The sequence below is a fragment of the Sinohyriopsis cumingii genome, chromosome 6 (genome assembly GCF_028554795.1).
Source record: "Sinohyriopsis cumingii isolate HCF-2022 chromosome 6, ASM2855479v2, whole genome shotgun sequence".
NCBI classification, from domain to species: domain Eukaryota; kingdom Metazoa; phylum Mollusca; class Bivalvia; order Unionida; family Unionidae; genus Sinohyriopsis; species Sinohyriopsis cumingii.
Window position 1 is genome coordinate 22,099,345 of NC_142966.1, and position 20,236 is coordinate 22,119,580.

At 34.6% G+C, this 20,236-nt stretch overlaps 1 protein-coding gene across 3 annotated transcripts in view; it reads left to right on the forward strand.

The window, feature by feature from the left end:
• LOC149796479 (uncharacterized) overlaps positions 1-18,582 on the forward strand; it is a 42,970-nt gene extending 24,388 nt beyond the window's left edge. For all 3 annotated transcript variants that reach the window (XM_089961189.1, XM_089961191.1, XM_089961190.1), the window contains exons 6-9: positions 4,680-5,569; positions 6,276-6,378; positions 7,144-7,313; positions 12,021-18,582. In XM_089961189.1, coding sequence (XP_089817315.1) covers positions 4,680-5,569; positions 6,276-6,378; positions 7,144-7,313; positions 12,021-13,475 — 2,618 coding nt within the window. In that variant the 3' untranslated portion in view covers positions 13,476-18,582. The remainder of the gene's footprint in view (positions 1-4,679; positions 5,570-6,275; positions 6,379-7,143; positions 7,314-12,020) is intronic.
• Positions 18,583-20,236: the final 1,654 nt, after the last annotated feature.

Sequence of the window (20,236 nt, forward strand, 5' to 3'; positions counted from 1 at the left end):
CAGCCAGGCCTTTGGAGCAACGGGTACCAATGATAGCCCAACCATATGGTACACCACCAGCTTCCAGGCTGACCATTCACTGGGCAAACCAGCCGGCATTGCCATTAGTGCCAGACTTCCATATGTTTATCTTGCTTCTCCACAAGGGAGAGCTAGTGACATTTTACTGGGGATGGAATTGAGTCTTCATACCACCTGATATATCTTTAGCACTGCAAGTAGACCCAGTTGGCCTCGATGCACAGTGAATGGGACGGATCTCCTACAGATCAACTATCCTTCACATCTTACTCAGATCTGACCATGGAACAGACTGAAGTTAGCTTTCAAACTGCCATCAAAGACAATTTCTTTCTTCATGTGTTGGTTACTTCAGAATTCTCACACCCTTACTGCTGCTCTAAAGAATCAGTAGATCTCATTGAGGAGGAAGAAATGGACTTATGGCAACAGACACCTTCAGAACCAATCTCCCAGCACTTGACAAGAATGTAGTAGCTGTTCCTATTTATGCTCATCTTTTTTTTGGAATGGACAAATCTGCTCTTTGCCTGTCAGAGCTGGTTTGGGATGTCATTGCAGACACCCGGCAATAACCATGCTTGGGAGGTGATGCCCAGGATTGCAAGGGTCAGTGACCAGGGCTGCTCAGCATACTATGTCCAATTCTTTGATGGGTTCAGGCAATCTACTCTTTATAAGACATGTCGCATGGGTGCGATCTGTGTTGCTCCTACATTATCATACTGTCCCTTTCCAGACAACCCATTTACTTTAGAGGAGGATTAGAGGAAGTTTGGAGGCAGGCAGCTCAGGAACTGCTCTTCTGCCTTGCTGCTCAACCCACCCAGGCATTTGGAACCACTCAATCCCTGTCAGTGTGAAGGGATGTTAAATGATCTCTAGATGGGGAATCTCCTCAGTCGTATGTGCATAACATCGATACCTAGGGTACAGTTGTACAGTAGAGTTAAAAAACTGATTTTTGAGCTCATTGGACCTCCCTATTCCTATAGAAGTGTGGAGGGGGGGGCTAATCCAGGTCATTCAGAGGGGCTTTGGGTATCATTCATCAGCAACTCCTTCTTCCCTCTTCTCAAATACACCATCAGATCTGTGCAGACAATTCCCAGCCTTTTACTCAAGGCTGTTTCTTTTTCGGAAAGCAAACAGCAAGTTGAGGCCCACCATTGACTGGAGCCACCTCACCCATGCATCTCAGCTTTTTAGTGAACTGCAAAAATTCTGACCTCCTTCCAGATCAGAAAAGCGTCCCTCTGTGTATGGAGTTCTTAACCAAATGGAATCTGGGATGGATTTCTTGTTTTCATGTCAAAAGAATTTAAAAAATGGTTGAACTTGGATTTCAGTGCGCGACTGCCTTTTTATGTGTCCCTTACATATTGCTGACTCGGTGGCACCCCTTTTCAGTTCCCCTTGATCGATCACACGAGATACTATCCTTGTGTTCGTGTTGCACCCCAGGTTGGTTTTTCTGGGGAATTGTGCTGGAGAGGTCCCAAGCAGAAATAACGGTATGTACAAATGTCAGCACATATGGTTGAAGTGCCCATCTGTTGCCTGACTTCACTAACATCGGCACATGGGAGCGAGGGCAATAACCCCTGCTACTCTTTTGATGCCATTCTTGTATCAAAGTCCATGGAAAGTATGCATGAACCCTAATAATTGTAAAGAATGCAAACTGGAAATATGGTTTTCAGTAAAACAAAAGAAAAAAACCCCACCCATACTAATACTCATCTTATGCACACCACACATTAGGACTACCAGGACTTTGCTACTGATAACAAACTTAACTTTCCTATGCTTGTATATTATTTTATTGTCATTTTGGTGATCTGCATAGGACGTACAGTGTGCTTGTAACTTTATGCCCAGGTTTTGTCATTTTGACCTTCAGTATTTTTAAAAACACAATAATAAAGCATGTTTCCAAGCCTAAGTGTTACCTCTAGCAAGTTTTTAGCCTTACTGATCATAGACTAGATGAGCTTATTGGATGGTCCATCATCTGTTTTTTGATGTCCATCCATCTGTTAGCACAAGTTTGTTATCAAAACCCTTTGTGAATTAATTGGAGGAATGCCATGAAACTTTATACACAAACCCATTCCTCCTATGGTCAATGTTAGTCATAAATGGAAATGGTGATGCTTGAACATCCAATATTCAGCCTTGAAAATATTGTTATCACTACTCCTCCTGAATGGATGGTCATATCAACATGGGTTTTTAACTGAAAGATTTCTTACGATGTTTATTGTTTATTTGTCTTATGCATATTAATTTTTATGATTAGAGATTGCTAGGGCAGTTTTTAAATACATAGCTTAAGATAATGGGTTTATACTTTAAGATAAGGTAATTTTGTTTGGTGAACATGTTATTGTAACCATTTGACCTTGAAAGATGTATAAGAAATCTTGATGATGAATTTGATGTGATTTGAGTTCAAGACATGGCTTGCCCCTAGGTGACTTAATTTCTGACTTGTTAGGTGCTAAAGAACCTGAATTTGTTGACAGTTTTGAATGGTCTAGAAATGATTATTTGAACTTCATTCTGGTTCTGAAATTGCATCTTGGATTTATATAGAACAGAAGTTTACATGAGAATTAGTTTTTCCTATCTTAAACATCAGTCACTGTAGTTTTATTTAGCTGTGTTCATTTGGGAGGATTTATTTATGGATTTATTTCCATTATTCATTGGAATTACAAAGTGCTCATAAGCTTCAGGATTAAGTTAACTATTTTGGAATTACTATGAATTCATTTTAAGACTTTAAGGATTATATCATTGTGATAAATCAAGATTGTAAGCACATAAAACTATTCCAAACTATTGGCATATCAGCACAATAGATCAGACTTCATTCAGGACTCATTTGGAATAATCAATACTTTTGGACTTAGAATTTTAGGATTATTTAGGATTTCATTCATCATGGTGTAAGCTATTGATTAATTTTTTGTTTTGTATTTTAGAGAAATATATTATTTGTTTCAGTGCTACAGAACTTATTGGTTTTTTGCTCTTTTGTGTCACTTAATTTAAGACTAGAGAGTCATAACAATATCTAGTAGGTCTTAAATGAAAATTGGGCCTACGTGAGATCCAGTATATAACACTCCAGTGGCCTAAGTGGTTAGAGTGTCCGCCTCGGATGTGGGAGGTCATGGGTATGAACCCTGTCCAAGTCATACCAAAGACTTATAAAAATGATACTAGCAGTTGCCTTGCTTGGCGCTCATCATTAAGAGGTTAGTGATAGGACTGGTCAGCCTGGTGTCAAGATAATGTGACAGGGTGGGACATGATGCTACATGTCTGTGGTATGATGCCCCAGTGCCTGACATCACTGTAAACTGCCACACTGCAGACATCATAGTCATATGACTGAAAGTTTGTTTAAGCTAAGTTAAAAATCCAAATCACACACACACATAAATCACACATTCCAATCCAATAGAACCACCAAGGCAGCCATCTTGAAAATATTTGTTATTGCTACTCCTACATAGTTAGGTATATCAACATAGGGGTTTCATTACAAGAATTATGATGTTAATTTGGTGCCAAATAAAAATGGTGGCAATCTGACCTCCAGTATGGCCACCATGGCAGCCATCTTGAAGATCCTGATTTTGCTACTCCTCATATACAGAATGTAATATCAACATAGGATTTTCATTAAAATACTTCCTATTATGTCTGGTTGGTAATAAATGAAAATGGTGCTGAGCTGACATCCAATATGGCCACCATATAAATCTTGTTATCACAACTCTTCCTGAACAGAAAGTCAAGTTGATGTGGGGTTTTTCACCAGACTATTTATAACGTCAAATTTGTCTTCAATGAAAATGTTGCCAATCTGACATCCAATATAGCCATCACATATCAGCACCTTGAAAATCTTGTTATCACTATTCTTCCTAAATGGATGCTTATATCAACATGAAGTTTTCACTTGAAGACTTCTTATGATGTTTAGTTGGTCTTAATTGAAAATGGTGCCAAATTGACATCCAGTATGGTTACCACAGCAGCCATCTTATTATTACTACTCCAGAATGGAAAATCATATCTTGAAAATATTGCTATATGTACTTCTCCCAAATGGATGGCTGACATTCAGTATGTGTACCAGAGCAGCTAATTTGCAAATGTTCTCACTGAAGAATATCAGAGATGGTGTCAGCACTCAGCGGTTAAAAGGAAAAAATGTTCTTGTCTTGAATACAGTTAAAAAAATTGCCCAGTAAGGCACAAGTCCCATTGAAAGACTATTGCTTAATCAGATTAGCTGCTGGTCTGATTGATAATGGGGGTAATGATTTTGAATCTCAGATTTCATAACATCTGTGATGATTTTCTTCACAGACTGAATTGATATATCAAAAGTACCACAGATATTTATAAAAATGAAATATTTTAAAGGTCATTAATCATTACAAGCATGTGTTGGAATTAAAGTATTTAATTTTTGGTCCTATTAGCTTCACCTTAAAGTGTATAATGTAATCTGACTTTTCTAAGTATTTAAAGTATTTAAATTCTGCAAAATTAAGTCTTGGACTAATTAAATAATTTGTTTCTTTTTTTGAATTTGTTCAAATGATTGACTGTTGATTGGTCTTTTCTATTTTCAGTCCCGGATGGGTCATCCCCGGAGATTCATGCTATTGTCAAGAGAATTATGGAATCAGGATCCAAATCCAAAGATGGGCAATCCACATCAACTAGAAACCAGATTGCCAATGTCATTAAATTGAAGGATAATCAAGATGGTAGTAGCTCCGAGGCTCAGTCTGACAATGATGGGGTTGCTTCTGCAGAAATAGATATCCAGTCATCAGATGACAAGAAGACTGCAGACAAACCTGTACCTACTCATGTAATGAAGATAATCAGGGTAAAGGGTAACATTGTTGGCTGTGAGGTTAATGATTTAAATCTGAAATTGGATTCTTTGACATCTGACAGGGAAAATTCTGAGTTCGAAATTATTCCAGAATCATCCGAGTTTGAGGAACATGATATAGTAGATGATCAGACAGAAGATGATGTGGTGAAATCCAAACCTTCACAGTCATTCCAAGCTGCCTTTGAGAAATCTGTACAGGGAGAGAGTGTAGGGCCAAAATTGTCATACAAAGTTTTTAAAGTTGTCTCAGTGCCGAAGAAAACTAATGATGTAGAACTAAATACAGAGTTGTCAGTTGATGAAAAAGAGGGAATGGTTGATGATAACAAAATTAAAACAAACATAAACAGTGGAGATGATGGTAGGAGGGATGGAAAAAGTGTATCAACTGCAGCCACTCAGACACCTTTAGCTGGAAAGGAGAAAGTTTTCTCTGTTGATGTTGACAGTGGTTCAGAATCTTCCAAGAAACTCACCCTCAAGGCCATCTCAGTACAGTTAAAGAAGACACATGATAATACCAGGAATGAGTACATTATTGTGCATCTGCCAGATGGAACGGATATAAAAAAGAGAGAAGTGAAGCGAGGAGTACCTCAACCACCAATACCAGAAGTAAGAACCAATACCATACAATTGTTGCTTCATTTAGAGTTGCTTGCAATACTTACAAGGCAGAATGTTAGATTTCTGGTTGTGCTGAGTGTAGTTCATTGACCTAAAATGGTGCACTCACTGGGAGTAAATTATCTTCACAGGCACAAACTTGGGTTAATTGGACTATCTTGCATATTAGAATATAGCCTGTAAGACCTCACATCAGGTGGTAACTAAATTAGTTGTAAGTCAGTTTTCACACCACATGGTAGCTTGGGTAAGGGGTGAGAATACTGGTTACACTTGGATATTAAACGATGTAATGGAGTTTGATACCTGGATAGGGTTAGCTATGCAGGTATACATGAAAATAGTAAATACTCTACTGAAGTGATATTTTCTCCTCTCATCCCATTTTGTCCTCAATCCAAAGCCTTCTTTCAGCTGCTTCTCTGGTCTAGATGCAAAAAGAGGAGGAAAATGGTAAATACTCCTGTCATTCTCCACAAATATCCTAAATTTTTAACTTGAACTTCCAAAAAGATGTAAATGACAAGAATCTTTTTTATAGGATCCCAATTGGGATTATACTGAATATCCAGAATTTCCAAACATAATGATCTACAGAGCTCAATCTCTTGACATTGAAACAGATATAAAACATTATTTGCTTACCACAAGAAAGTTTAAAACAACACAATGTTTTCCATTTTCTTTGTTTTAGGAGGATTTAACAATGACAGAAGATGGTAGCTTTATCTGTTTGGAGTGTAACTACCTGACAGTCAAGAAAAGTAACTTTATTAAGCACAAGAGGAAACACCTGGGTGAGTTACTTTAGCATTAAATAGTGTGGCAAAAATGATATGCTGTACCTTAACTAGTAATTGTAAAATGCTTAGTAAGCACTTTTAGTTACTGTGTCAGCAGGTTAACTGTATTTCAGTGTAAGACAATCAAATAATAACACTTTATGCCAAATAAATGAAGCCACTAGAAACCTCAGAGAACAATCCCTAGATTCTGTCAAATATTGAATAATTGTATCAGTCTTTCTGTTCAGTATATGTTATGATTGTGAATTTGGCATGGAAACTATATTCATAAAAATATGTTTTGCCAAATGTGACTGGACAAGATATTAAACTTTTATATCACTGACATTTGAATTGACTATATTCAGGAATATTTAATAATGCTAAAATTTTAGGACAGTGTGTGTGTGTGTGATTTGGATTTTTAACATAGCTTTAGCAATTTTTCAGTCATATCACTATGATGTCTGCAGTGTGGCAGTTTTATAGTGATGCCTAGCGTTGGGCATCATGTCACAGACATGTAGCATTATGACCCACCCAGTCACATTATCTTGACACCAGGCCGACCAGTCCTAACACTAACCTCTTAATGCTGAGCGCTAAGCGAGGCAGCTGTTAGTACCATTTTTGTAAGTCTTTGGTATGACTCTGCCAGGGATCGAACCCATGACCACCCACATCCGAGTTGGACACTCTAACCACTAGGCCACCAGAGTGGTCTAGGACAGTATTTCTGCCTCTATATTCACTATATTCTTATCTTGTTACTTACAGGTATCAGGCCCCACCAGTGTCCAAAGTGCATCTACCGAGCTGCCACAAGTAGTAACCTGAAGCGCCACATAGCTATCCATGATGATGTCCGAAGGTTCAACTGCAATGAGTGCGGTTTGAACTTCAGACAGAAGATTCATCTGGAGCGACACATTAAATATAAGCATGAGGTGAGTTTAAAAGAAAAGCTGAGGGTGTTATCTTAGAGGAGAGATTGATTTTTATTGTAAATTTACAGTTGTTTGTGGGATAATTTCCTAATCATAATAAATTAGGGGTATGTCCACTGCCTTGCAAATCCAGTTTTTCAATGTTAAAAACAAGATATTTACCACAGCTGTTTCCTTATTTTGGCAACTAAATTGCCAAAAGGTTATCTGCCTGCTAAGGCAGAAGTCAGACTAGTGTGGTCTCCCATTGGTTGGAGGGATTGAAAATATCTTTTAAATTTTTCCATTTCTTTGACCAGGTATTTAAAAATGGTTTTTCAAATTTTTACCCATTTTGTGCCATGTTTTCAGTTGCATGATTCCTTGGAGTTTTCTTGCCACATGGAAGTACTTTCCATCTGTTTTTCTAATACATTATACCTCTGTCCTCATGAATTCAGGCCTCAGCTCGACCAGTGTGGGTGTAAGAAAGCTTACCATTCATTTACTGTGTTTTGGTGATTCTTCCCAGGTTCATCATCCACCAAATATACAAGTTGCCACAAGCATCCAACATCTAATTTTCCAAGTCTCGCTCAACCTTTGTCATAGGAATGGGATAGCAAGAAAGGATATTGTTTCTGTTATGATATTTATTGGAGCTTATCAAAAATGAAAGATTGTCTTTTCTCTCTGACTTTTAACAATTTAAATTTTGTTCATATCAGGGTAGAATGACATGCAGCAATTATTTGTGGACGTATGAACACCCCATTTCTTTAGAAAATATTAATTTGGTTTAGATTACTGGTATTTTATTTTGTTTCACTGATGCTTCTTTTATGTAGTATGTAACAGGGTCCACACTGTACTTAAATTTTTGGCTTTTTGGTTGAAGTGACCTCTGTCCATTGCCAGACCAGGGATAAGAAGTAGAATGATATGGAAAAGTGACTGTAGAATAGTCAGAAGTCAGTGTTTGCATTAGTCACTTAAAGCAACAAGTTTTACTAAACTTTTGGGTCCAATAATATAAACACAAAAAAATTATTAAACTTCATCAAAATATTAAAAGTTGTCTTAGTTTGATTAGCAGTTGTTGTATATGACATTGTTATTGCAAAACAAAAGACAGTCTCAATTGCCCAGGCACAAACTGATGATTGACAGGATTTGGTGCCAATCCTCTGTCCAGGGAAAAACTACACTAGTCCAGCACCCCCCTTGGCAAGCAGACCATTGAGTACTTTTGTTGGAAAGCATCCAAAAGGCTTGGATCTGTGACGTAATGTATATTTCTTATGTGTTTTGATTAGGTACAGAGCCTAAAGTAGGTGATTTTAAAATCAGGACTTGATTTTGCACTTCAATTTCATTTAAAATGCATTTGGATTTCATTTCATTTGCATTCATTCTGCATTTTTATTTTCATTCATTTTCCATGTGATTTTCTTTTGTATTCAACTTTTGTTTCACTATTTTACTGTTAAAGTTACCTGGGTTTTTTAAGTCTGTAATTAGTATTGAATATAGATTCAATTTTTGTCTGGTAAATGTTTTACTGATAAAGCTGCCTGATTTTTAGTGTTAGTTGCACTGAAAAAACATTCAGCTTTTGTTTGATTGGTGAATGTTTTACTGATAAAGTTACCAGTTTTTTTAGTATGCAACTTGTATTGAAGCAATAAATTTATTTTTCATGAATTTCATAATTACTATACACCCATCGTTAAACATTTATATCCTAATTACTATACGCCACACACTTACCAATGTAAAATGTCTTTGTAATAATTACTATATGCCACACATTTATCCAATGTTAAATGTCTTTGTTATAATTGTTATAATTACTATATGCCACACATTTATCCATTGATCTTTGTTAAAATCACTATAACACCACACATGTACCGAATGTTAAATATCTTTACATAAGTACTATACACCACACATTTACCCAATATAAAGTGTCTGTCATAATTATTATATACTGCACATTTATCCAATGTAAAATGGCTTTGTCATAATTACTATATACAACAAATTTACCCCATATAAAATGGCTGTCATAATTATTCTACATCACACATTTACCCAATGTGAAAAGGCTATGTCATAATTACTATATTCAACACATTTATACAATGTAAAATGACTTTGTCATAATTAATATACACTACACATTTGCCCAATGTAAAATGTCTGTAATAATTACAATACACCACACATGTACCCAATATAAAATGTCTGTCATAATTGCTATACACCACACATGTACCCAGTATAAAATGTCTTTCATAATTACTATACACCACACATGTACCCAATGAAAAATGGCTTTATCATAATGACTATATAGCGCACATGTACCCAATGTAAAATGTCTGTCATAATTACTATACATTTACACAATGTATAGTGTCTTTGTCATTATTACTATACATCACACATTTATGCAATATAAAATATGTCATAATTACTATACACCACACTTTTACCCAGTGTAAAATAGCTTTGTCCTAATGACTATTCATCACACATTTACACAATGCAAAATAACTTTGTCATAATTACTATACACCACACATTTACCTAATGCAAAATGTTGTTTTCATACTGACCATATGTCACACATTTGCATAATGTAAGATGTGTTATAATTACTGTATACCACACATTTACACATTATAAAATGTCTTTGTCACAATGACTATACATCACACATTTGCACAATGTAAAATGGCTTTGTTATAATGACTATACATCACACATTTACCCAATGTAATATGTGTGTTATAATTTCTATACACCACACATTTACCAAATGTAAAATGTCTGTCATAATTACTATGCACTACACATTTACACAATTTAAAATGTCTGTCATAATTACTATGCACCACACAGTTACCCAATGTAAAATATCTTTGTCATAATTTCTATACATCACACATTTACGCAATGTAAAATGTCTGTCATAATTACTATACACCACACAGTTACCCAGTGTAAAATGTCTTTGTCAAAATTAGCATTTTGCTTATTGGTTTTTTAATGAAGTAAGTAACAACAAAAAATTTCTCTTTGCTTAATGTATAAACGATACTCAAAAAAATAGTATTTCTCAAGGTTAAAAAGATAAAATCTTCTTTTGTGTGGACATAATAGGTACATGCAGCCTAGAGAGACTTGTTGAATTCCTTACACAAATCTTAATGCCCAAGGGTTGGAATTCCCTACCCTAACCACTCAGTTGGTTAAATTTATTATTCTCACCCACTAGCAACCATAACTTTTAACGTGTAGCACCATGTGCTGGAATAAAAGCTTTCATGGAACATGTATTTAGCTGAAAGTGTGATGTGCAGAGCACATACAGTATTCAACATCTGTTTTCATATGAGCCTGTTATTTTAATTTATATTTGTTGTAGAAGGTCAGTTGAATATTTATTTGAACTTGACACTATCTACTTAAAGGCTTAGATAGTTTTCTAATGCAATTAAAATGAGAAAATTCTGTACGTTGATGAAAAGTCTTTTCTTATAGGTTAGATTAGTGGGATATAAAAATCACAGTTTGGTTAAAATATTGTTAGCATGATGATTAATAGTTAACTTTTTGTTAAGATATTGTTTAAGGTGTAAATCATCTGTCATGTGCAGATGTCCTGAAATTGTAATGGCTACAGATGGAATTTCGTTTGGGAAAAGTAACATGGCAGCCCCGTTTCTCCATCATGAAACTTTACTCAACATTTCAGATAACAAAATATTACTCCAGACTTGGAATTATTACTCAGTAATAGACAATGCTGCTTACTGACCGGTCAGGATTATTTTTGTAGAATTTTGGGGTCGCATTAAGATTTACAGTTGAGGGTTCCGATAATTATGAAATTTAATTTATGTTAAAAATTCCGTTAATGTTAAAACATTCAGAATAAGTATATATATTAAAAACAATATTGATATCTTAATTTTTTAAGCTTATGAATATCTTTCATTTTCGGTTTTAGATTGGCTGGTGCTCCAATTTTAGTATTATCCTTCCATGCTTCATTGGTTTTCTTAGTGAGTTTATTTTTACCAGAGATTTATTTCTTCAGAAATCAATACTTCATAATTTCACTCTATTATTGTACTTCATGCCATTCTGATGTTTTTAAAAACTTACCTGTTAAAACAAGCAGACCTAATACTTGAAAATACATTACACTTAATTGACAGGAATTTCTGGTTAAGACAGATGGTAAAGTTTATTTTATTAGGTTCTCAAACAGTTGTTGGAGGAAGGTAATAGTGGGGAGTTATTTTTTTTCTTCATCTTTTTAATCAGGTCTTTTGGTACACATTTTGTTGTTAAGGTCAGATGTGTGCCATACAGGATAATGTAAGAGCACATGATGTGAGGGACTAATATAATGTCTAATGTACAGACCTTGGGCAATCATTTGGTTATAGTTTTTTAAATAAATAGTTGGGAAAACATAATGGTGAAGCAATTGCATAGGATAATTATGGGCACCTCATGCCCAACATTTGACATGTTGAGTTTGCAAATGGTTATTTGAATTTATTTTTGATCCTGTCTGGAAAATATGGTCATTTTGGAATTATCTCTGATCACAGTGATGCTGGTTGGCATATTTTTGTTTTCTGCAAATTCCTGTATATCTTTATTGTTACCCAAATATGGACTAATTTCTGCTTATCTTTAATACAGGTAAAGAATATCAAATGCCCACTGTGCGAGTACACATGTGCCAATGAGAACCCTGATTTAAAGATCCACATAAAGCGACGTCACATGCCTGAAGCCGATGGTACAATAACATCATTCACCTGTGATGAGTGTGGCTTGATGACTGTAAGTCGACGGGATCTCAGGCAGCACAAAAAATTCCATAAGAAAGGTCCTGAGTTGAAGCTTTTCTGTGAACATTGTAGCTTTGTAACAGACTGTGAAAGCCGTCTTAGACGACACATGTTTATACACACAAAAGAAAAGCCATTCCAGTGTGGCCTCTGTGAGTACAAGGCCACACAAAAGGAACACGTTTTGAGGCACATGCGGTCACAGCATCAGATACACGTTGAGAGACATTTACGAAAAAACAGCACAGATTCATCCAAGTCCAGTTCTCAGAGTGGAGATAGTGATAAAGAAACTGAGAAAGACCTGAAACTGTTTGATAAAGCTGATTATTCAAGCACGGACAAAATTTTTGCATGCAATCATTGTACAATGAAATTTGTGAAGCTCATCAACCTTTACAAGCACCTGTACACACAGCATAAGCAGGTCATGCCAAATCCAGATGGACAGGAATATCAGTGTGTTGTCTGTGACTTCAGAACAAACAATAAGAAAAATTTACTTGTACATATGAGGAAGCATAATATCCAGGACCAAACACCTCCATCTCACGTTTATTCTTGTGTCCTTTGTAGATACATGAACCCCAGACGTCGTAACCTCTTTCAGCACATGAAAAAGAAGCATGGTATTGAAATCATAATGAAAGAGGATGGTACAACAAATTGCTTTCTTGCTGGCAATGCACCAGTTATAATTGGCAGAGAAGAGGGAGATACGAATGTCATGTCTGTTTCAGATATCGTTACATCAGTTGTCATGGAAGAGGAATCACCACTTCATATTGTTACTGAAGATGACATGACCACGGCTAATTCAGTTCCAATAAGTAATGTCATATCTATTGAAGATTTGCCATACACAGTTCAATCCACTTCTGGTACAGATGGTGGGATCATCACCACTCATACAATAATGTCTTCTAATCCCCAGTCATTTTCAGCTGGTAATGTACTGACTATGCAGACAAGCACACTTGCTGAACATGAAGCTGCAGAAGCGATTGAGGGCCTACAGGCACTTGCTGAGCAGGCTGGAATTTTAGAGACTCAGACTGTTGAATTGATTAGTAATGAGGAAGAGGTTGCAGACATAACTGAGGCCCATTCAGAAGAAATAGTTGCAGAGGAGCAGGTGATTGAGGATTCAACCATAGAAGCAGCTTTGCAGGAGGCTGTCATTGTCGGAGAAAAGACAGATAACCAGTCAGCCATACAGCTATCCTCAGAGCAGCTTATGGAACTTGCAGCTGGAGATTATGTTGAAATAAATGGAGAGATGTATAAAGTTGAGATTCAATAAATTTTCTTTATATTTTGAGTAAGGCTTCAACATTTACCAACATTTCAAAATGTGTACATGTGAAACAATGATGTTTAATTGAATCAATTCAGATATCAAACTTTCCTCAGAGCAGTACATTAGAATTACAGCTATTTATGAATAAGCCATATATTATATGCATGTTGCACCCTGCTGAACTGCAATTGTTTCATTTGCTGTACATCTTGTACCTCTTATAAGGAAATGTTTAATTTATAAGCTATATATGTGTTAAAAGTATATGGCAGTTTAGGTGAAACCTCCATAGGGTGATGATTTTGTTTCATGCTGCTACATATATATTCATATAAATTGAAACATACACTCAGATTGTGCTGCTACATATATATATATATAAATTGAAAAATACACCCAGATTGTACTGCTACATATATATATATATATATATATATATATATATATATATATATATATATATATATATATATATATATATTGAAAAATACACCCAGATGTACTGCTACATATATATACATATAATTTATTAAAGGTAAACTCCAGATTTTTTCTGTCTCCATATTGATTTTCAGTCATTTCCATGTTAGTCTGTCAAATTTCAGTGGATTTGTCAAATTTCAGTGATTTGCTAACCAGATAATCCAGATAGAGGCTGAAACTAAATTATCACTTTAACATGTTGACTAGATAGGTACTTCAGGCCTCAAGAAAATTTGTTCCAAGCACTCATCCCTGGGATGAGTGAGTTGAAATATATACTTATTTCAGTCATCACTTTACACAATATGGTACACTTACCAACTACAATACTTGCATTCTTACACAATAAATCCACTGGCACCTGATACATCATAGATACTACAGTAGGTCTAGACTATGAAAATATTATTTTTAGAGTGGAGACAGAGAGTTTAAAACCCTTATAATACCCAGCATTTTAGATAAATTGATTATCAGAGACCAGGTTTGCTATTTCACATTTGATTCTTGATTTTTTATAATAGTTTTTGTATTAACAGTGGCATGTTTCAGTAATCAAAGTGCCTTTCTCATGTGGAAAAATTTTGCTTTTCAATGAGCTGTTTTTGGAGTTAGATATGTGGGAAGTTAAGAGAAAATGTAATAGTTTGTCTTTTTTTAAGTGTTATTCTTGTCTTAGGTCACTGGTATTTTCAAAACTGTTCTGCTTTATTGAAAGCAATGACCTCAGCAAATCTTGCTTACAGTATGTAATTACTTTTATAATGACAATTGGCACTAACTTACATTTGAATTTCAAGTATCTGTCATACCAAAGACTTACAAAAAATGGTACTAACAGCTGCCTTGCTTGGAGCTCGGCATTAAGAGGTTAGTGTTAGGACTGGTCGGCCTGGTGTCAGGATAATGTGACTGGGTGGGACATCATGCTACATGGCATGATGCCTCAGTGCTAGACATAACTATAAACTGTCACACTACAGACATCATAGCGATATGACTGAAAAATTGTTAAATCTACTTTAACAATCTAAATCTAAATCACACTTTCAGTATGTAATTACATTTGTAATGAAAATTGATGCTAACTTACATTTGAATTCCAAGCATCTTGTCAGTTTAACCAACTTTTATACAGAAAATAAAACCATTGCAGTGAAACGTCCTTTTGAACAGCAGTACTGAAGGGTTCCTGTCAAAAAGGAATATTGCTGACTGGCCAAAAGAGTTGGAAGTTATTACTACATCATGGCCCCAATTAAATTATCACTAGTGATGTGACTCCACATTATGAGCCGTATAAAGAAATTACAGTGACACATTTTGAATTAGTGGGAATAGGCTTAAAATGCCTTTTCTGATTATGCAACATTCTTCTTGTGATATATAATTACCATTACTTCTTGATATATAATTACCATTCTTCTTGTGATATATAATTACCATTACTTCTTGATATATAATTACCATTCTTCTTGTGATATATAATTACCATTACTTCTTGATATATAATTACCATTCTTCTTGTGATATATAATTACCATTACTACCAGTACATACTTACAGAAGTATCTGCTGGTGTCTGATTTGTTGTGACAAAGTGTCAATAAAATTGCATAATTTTAAAAGTACAAGTGACCTGGGTTTAGCATAATACTGACTGACCAGATGAATAAATCACAAGACTTTGACATCCTGCGGCTCTTGTCTGACTCATAAAGATGCATGATAAGCTCATTGAAAAGATGCTTGGATTATTGAAAGTGACACTGTAAATGGGAATGCTAATGGCTATGTGTAAAACTGCAACTTCTTGACTTAGTCTATCAACCTTGTTTCTTATTATATATTTATGTAAATGTACATATACTAATTAAACTGCAGGTTATTGCTTTTGTATACCAATCTTGTTTCTTATTATGTATTTATGGCCAAATATAAAAAGGGTTTTAAACCTTTGTCTTGATGCCAAACATAATATCTTAATGATCCTTTGCAACAGGTTCTAGACTGAAAACAAGTAGGCAGTATATCCAGGAGTAATAGATAATTGATGCATGCTGGATGTTATGCATTGTTGAACTTAGCTGAGTACTAAGAGTAGAAAATACACTTATTTATTCTTAAGGTATGAATCAACATCCACTCATCCTAGGGACAGGTAAGTACCAAATTTTTCCTTGTGTTATGATTCTGTGGTCTTTCGGTAACAGAAAAAATTGAAAGCCAACAAGTTTTTTAAAATTCAACAAATATTTATTTCCCTAGAATAGAAAATGAAAATTTATAAAGAACTTACAGTATTGTGAATTAAATCCCCAAATATTCCTCCAAATTGTATCACAAGCTCAAATGTATAAAGTCCAACTGAATTCCAAATTATTTTCCAATATTGAATGTGTTGATGTGCCTGTATTATCGAATGTGGCCAATGGCCTGAAGTGTGATGATATACTAACATCCATTTGATGTGTCACAAAACTATAATGGACTCCAAAAATGTTCTTGTCTCAATTTACTATAATTCCAAATTAATGTTTCTGCCCAAGAGTATTATTGATGAGCATTTTGTATTTCCAATGAATAACAAATTGAATAAATAATTCCACCCAAATGAAATCCTGAAACCAACAATAACACTAAAAGATGTTAATGCAAGAATGAATAATTTCTCAAGTAAACAACATTATATAAAAAGCTAAGACACAAAAAGAGAACCAGGATGAAGGTCAAAAGTTCATATCTAGAACAGTCTAAGTTGTCAAGAAAATAAAATTGGTTGCTAATATTATAATAAAGAACATGGCAAACAAAAGGTAGACAAGGTTTATCATGGAACAATTCCTTTGTCCTTTGTCAGATTATGATAAACATATTTACTTCCATTGATAATAATCCTAATATTTATTCTTACAGAGAAATATTAGCTATGTATTATGTTGTTTACAAAATCAATTGCCCTAGTCGGGTACACAGTGAACTTGATTTTGGACCAGCTTAAGTACAAAATACAAATGCATATAACATATAAGCATTTAGAAAAGCCAACAAATGATACCATTAACACTTGACACAGCTAATTTTTATCTGGTAAAGATAAAGAGGACAAGTGGTTTCCATGAGCCCTGTACTCTGATAACCCAACCCCCTTCAATCAACTGCTTTCTCGTCCATACAGTGGCACATCCCCATGAGTATGATATGGTTTGTTTGTTCATGTAAGTAGGCATATGAGATATATGATTTGTTTGTTAGTTTTAGTAGGACTATAATATGTGATATGGTTTGTTTGTTAGTGTAAGTAAGCCATCTGATATATGATATGGTTTGTTTGTTAGTGTAAGTAAGCATATGAGATATGATAAGATATGAGATATGATAAGATATGAGATATGATATTGTTTGTTTGTTGGTGTAAGTAAGCATATGAGATATGTTATGGTTTGTTTGTTAGTGTTAGTAGGACTATAAGATGTGATATAGGGACTTCTTAACAATTTCCAGGATTTTATATCAAAATACTCTCTTCAGAAAAAGAAAGAAAAAAACACTTTACCAACTGAGTCTCGTGTAAAGTTTAAATCTAGCCTTAGTGAATTTCAATATATGCTTTAAATGATGGTTTGTATAGTCACACAAATGCTTAGTAACCTGAAACCTAATATTCCAGGGGATGGTTGGTTATTAAATATTTTTTCTTATGTCTAACATTTATCAAAGCTGTTGAATCTTGTTCTGTAAGGTTTGAATCACAACTTACTTGCATTTGTTTTTGTTATTCTTTAAGACTATTAAAAAAATGTACAAAAGACTATTTATGCACATGCAAATTGTGTATTTGTCTCTTGTGAAGCTTGTTATTATTACATGTTGTGTAAGAGTTAATAACTTTTCAAACAGTGGCATAAACTATTTGGTTAAGCTTTTGGTTAAGTGTTTCATTTGCTTACATTTCCCAAACAGCTTTCTGGAATATGTCTCATAATAAAGCAAAGACAATTTATTATGTGGCAAAGTCATTTGCCCCATCAGCTTTAATGGTTACATTTATAGAAGATTTATAGAAGCAAGTTTGGATTTGTACATATTTCCAGAATCAAATGATGGGTTCTGTTTGTACATTGCATGAACCATTATAAATTGAAGACAATTTATTCTGTTAAGTACCCACTCAGTTTTGATCTTGGAGTCAAGGTCAATAAAGTTACAGCAGTGTGTTCAGAATGCAGGCCCTTGCTGCCTTGTTTGATATATAAATATTTTATGTAGTTCAGCATGTACATACTCGAAAGTCATATCGTAAATAGGTTCACACTAGAATTGTAATTAATTATGTGATGCCTGTATATGATGTAAAATTTGCTAATGTATTTTTTGTGTGAATGTAAAATATGTTGAGTAATATGACAATTATTTTGAAGAGTTTCAAATATAAATGAGTTACAGCTTTTGAAAATGAAAAATTCCTTGCCAACTTTAAAATAAGACTTCATTCATAGCTCCATAGAATTTTCTTCTTCGTACATAAATGTTATATAGAACAAATATCTCAGGTCTGAAGCCTAATGATTTAAATGAGAGAGACTTCAGTGTTATAAAATTTTAGTAAATTTCCTGCATTTGGAAATTCTTTGTTGCTTATGTTTTCATTATATGATAAAATTATTTAGCATTTTATGAGAAACAGTGATAAAAGTAGTAACTTGCACTTATAATTAAAAAATCATATCTGATACCTTGGTGTGATTAAAAATAATTACAATCCAAATTTTCTGCAGTGGCCCAGTTGAAATTTAATCTTATTGGTTATATCTTGCTGAGAAAATTGGATCTAAGAGCCTTTCCCAAGGACAAACAGGCATCTGACTTGAGATGGTATCAAATCTGCAACCTTTGCATTAGAAATCCATTTCCCTACTGAGCTAACACAGCTTTCTTAAGAAATATGTAGCTCTTTTAAGCTTTGAATCAAATGCAGTGATGAAAATTACAAAAGGGATAGGTACTGTATGGGTCAGTTTCGGTCCTTAATCAGATCCAGATGAAATTTCTACTGATGAAAGATGCCCCTGTCTCTTCCTTAAAGGTGTATGTCGTTTTTATCCAGGATTGTATTTAACAAAGAAAAGCAACCATTTAACAACCAGTGGTTTTCTTCACCATTGTGGTACATTCATGGATTATAGATACATTGGCTATCAAGCTCCTATAACACATATTGCTGAAACAAATACATACTAAATTGTACACTTACGTGAAATGTGCATAATGGTCAATAATAAGACTATTTTTTAAAAAAACGGTTTGCATTTTAGTTCATCATGCACTGCTTTCCCTTCCCATGATTTTATCATTGCCAGCATTATGGCATAATCAATTAAAGTTCGCATAAATTCAGTGGTTAATATAATCAGGAAATGGCTTTGGGTTTCATTGTGGAGAAGTTTGTTCCATATTATTGCATTTATTTCCCCCAAGATCTTGCCAGAAGGCTTACATGAAAAATCATTGAGCTACAGTCCCAGATATTTTTTATGGTTCTGAACTGAACCATTGGGCCATTATTATGTCACATTCACCCTTTCCACTCCAATTTTGTTTTGAGGGTAGTGCTTGACATTATCCTTAAGATGCTTAGTGCAAAGATAGCTTGTTGCTAAGAGGAATACATGCTCTGTGTATTTGGTTATGCCTTCTTGTAATCATTTACAAACTCCATCATTTCAGACCAGTTCTAGATAACTCTTACCCTGGTCTAGTTCCAGCAGAGTTATCTCTCTTAAATGCAGTGGAGTACCTGATTTTGTCCTTGTCAAATTGACAATCTAGCATTGTTCTCTATGACAGTGTGTGACATGCATGCTGAGGTAGGATAAAAAGTATAGTTATTTCACAAAACATTAGCATTGAGGTATATGAAAAAACAATTGGTATCGTGATACCAGATAGTATAATGGGAATGTAAGGGAATGTACACATAAATAGATGCTTTTAGATACTATAATGGGATTGTAAGGGAATATACAAATAAATATGCTCATAACAGATGCTTTTAGATATTATCATGGGAATCTAAGGGAATGTACACATAAATAGATACTTTTATATATAATAATGGGAATGTAAGGGAATATGCACATAAATAGATGCTTTTAGATATTTTAATGGGAATGTAATGAAACATTAACCTCATAATGCTGAGCACCAAGCAAGGCAGCTGTTAGTACAGTACCATTTTTAAAAGTGTTTGGTATGACTTGGCCGGGGATTCAACCCATGAC